Raw genomic sequence first — 2,500 nt, 5'->3', positions numbered from 1 at the left:
TGTAAATTACTAATATAAACTTTTATCGTCTTATGTAATTTGTGCGAGCAATTTTATCTGCAATGATAATCATAAATCTCAGAAATAGGCTCTTTATATAATTAAGGAAATTACCTAATTGGTTTCAATGTATGCTATTATAAAGACAGACTCATTATCCTCTAATGTTTATATTGATCACTAAAATATGCTGGCGATGCATCCTAAAGGTTATCATTTTCACGCTTTAGTTTTCTTGAAGGAACTTTTTGCCTGAGAATTTTTGGCGCTACTCAGTATACTGCAGGAAGGAGCCAAGCTATGCTAGCCAAGTTGCTTTACACAAAAGCGTATTGCATGTCAGTGATATAAAAATTTCACCGGTTTCTCAGACGCTTTATTGGGTTTCTTTGCCTATCTGTGACTAATAGCCTCCACTTCAGAGCATCTTTGGTCTATTGTAGTTTTTTTTATATGACGTTCCTAGGTATGTGTCACGCGCTTATGGTACTACATACAAGTAACAGGTAATCAAAGCAACATTGTATACATTACCTAATATATACTCGAAGCCCTTATCAGGTAAACTGTTATCCTGTTTAACAAAAATGTATTTCAAGGAATGCTAAGCTGACTTCAATACAGAAGAAATAAGGTTAGAAAATTTCATAAATTTAAAAGTAGGGTGACGACGAAGAACAGTTCCCGCTGAAAAATTCATCCAACTTTAGTAAAAAAAAAAAAAAAAAAAAAAAAAAATCTACTAGAATTGCAAAACATTTTTCTCGCATGTATACTCGGCTCCTTTCGAAATTAAATTTAAATAGAAGCAAAAATAAATGAAAACAATTCCTGCAGAAAGAAAGAAAACTTACCTCCTTTAGAAATACAAGTGAGAGAAGCGGTATCACCCTCACGGTAAGGGCCAACAACACTTGTCACTGGTCCTTCTTTGGAGACCACAAAAACGGTCTTTGGTGGTACTGTAAAGAGAAAGAAAAACGTTATAGTTTTTGACCTCCGAGAAATGGAACGAGATCTTTGTATTGAATGTTGTAACTCTTGCGATGTAGAAGAATTAATTATACTACCATTATCATTACACGACTCGTCCAGTTATATTGGCAGCAGACTATACATAGAGTTTTCTTCATTTTATTTATTTATTTATTTATTTATTTATTTATTTATTTATTTATTATTATTATTTTATTATTATTATTATTATTATTATTTTTATTGTTATTATCACTATTATTATTATTATTATTATTATATTATTATTATTATTAGATTATATTATTTTATTATTATTATTGTTGTTATTATTATTATTATTATTATTATTATTATTATTATTATTATTATTATTATTATTATTTTTATTTATTAATGGCCAAAATTCATATAGAAGGAACCGAAAAAGGTAACTTATTCACGCATGAGTTCTCAAGGAAGCTCTTGCAGTATCTTATGAATAAATAAAAGATACGAAGGAATGCAATTATTATATGTATAATGACTGATGAATAAAAAAAAAGGAAATGGGTAATATTACGGTGCTTAAAATTATTACTTCCTGCCACTTGTAAGCTTAGTGTTAATAATGCCTTTATAGCTTAGTGTTAATAATGATCACAAATTCAAGTTCAGGATTCTCTGAAGCGATGCATTGGGTTAGGGTTCCATGCAAGAAAGACTTTGTATAAAAAAAATATAATTGTAACTTCTGATCAGTTTTCGAAATTGTACCGCGTTTATATCTTTCCTTTTTTTTTTCTTTTACCAGCTGTAATATAGAATTCTTATATGCCTAAGTATAAGTGACCGTCTGCGAGAAATCGAAAATAGTTGCTGCCTTGTTGATTATTATTATTATTATTATTATTATTATTATTATTATTATTATTATTATTATTATTATTATTATTGTCGTTGTTGATTCTATCGTGGTTCTTGCCTTTGCTATTGCTTTAACAATAGTAATGTCATACGTGAACAAATTCAGAGAAATACAATATTAAGATCCCTATTAAGATTCTCCATACGAGAGAGAGAGAGAGAGAGAGAGAGAGAGAGAGAGAGAGAGAGAGAGAGAGAGAACTGGGAAGTTAACCAGAAACCCAGCTGTGAGGTTTTAATACTCGGAAAATTCCGCATTGCAGGAATGAAGAACGCTTTCATATCTCCAATAAATTACTTTCTAAAAAGGAGAAATGTTCAGGTTTTTCAATTTTTCCGCTCTTTCATAATTCTTATTTTTTACCTCTTTTTTTTATCCATATTTTGGCTTATGTCTTCGATAAAAAGAACTGCGCGGGATCAAATGCTCAGAAAGTGTAAAATTCATTTTGTAGATTTTTCCGTCACTCGTCTTTGTAACAAGGGAGCAGGAAAAGTATTTTGTATAAAAGTGAATTTATGAATGCGCACAATAGATTCACCGGAATATGAAATATTCAACAGTTTATGAAATGTATATTGCATTCGTGTATGCATATATGCTCAGATCCTGACCATC

The 2,500-nt window shown here is 30.0% G+C and overlaps 1 protein-coding gene across 1 annotated transcript in view; it reads right to left on the bottom strand.

The window, feature by feature from the left end:
• Positions 1–2,500, bottom strand: part of LOC135216874 (nephrin-like) — a 203,048-nt gene that overhangs the window by 63,056 nt on the left and 137,492 nt on the right. Inside the window, 1 exon segment of the mRNA XM_064252388.1 lies at positions 855–962. Coding sequence (XP_064108458.1) covers positions 855–962 — 108 coding nt within the window.

Source organism: Macrobrachium nipponense, chromosome 6 (genome assembly GCF_015104395.2).
Source record: "Macrobrachium nipponense isolate FS-2020 chromosome 6, ASM1510439v2, whole genome shotgun sequence".
NCBI lineage: Eukaryota > Metazoa > Arthropoda > Malacostraca > Decapoda > Palaemonidae > Macrobrachium > Macrobrachium nipponense.
This window is presented reverse-complemented; position numbering and strand designations above follow the sequence as displayed.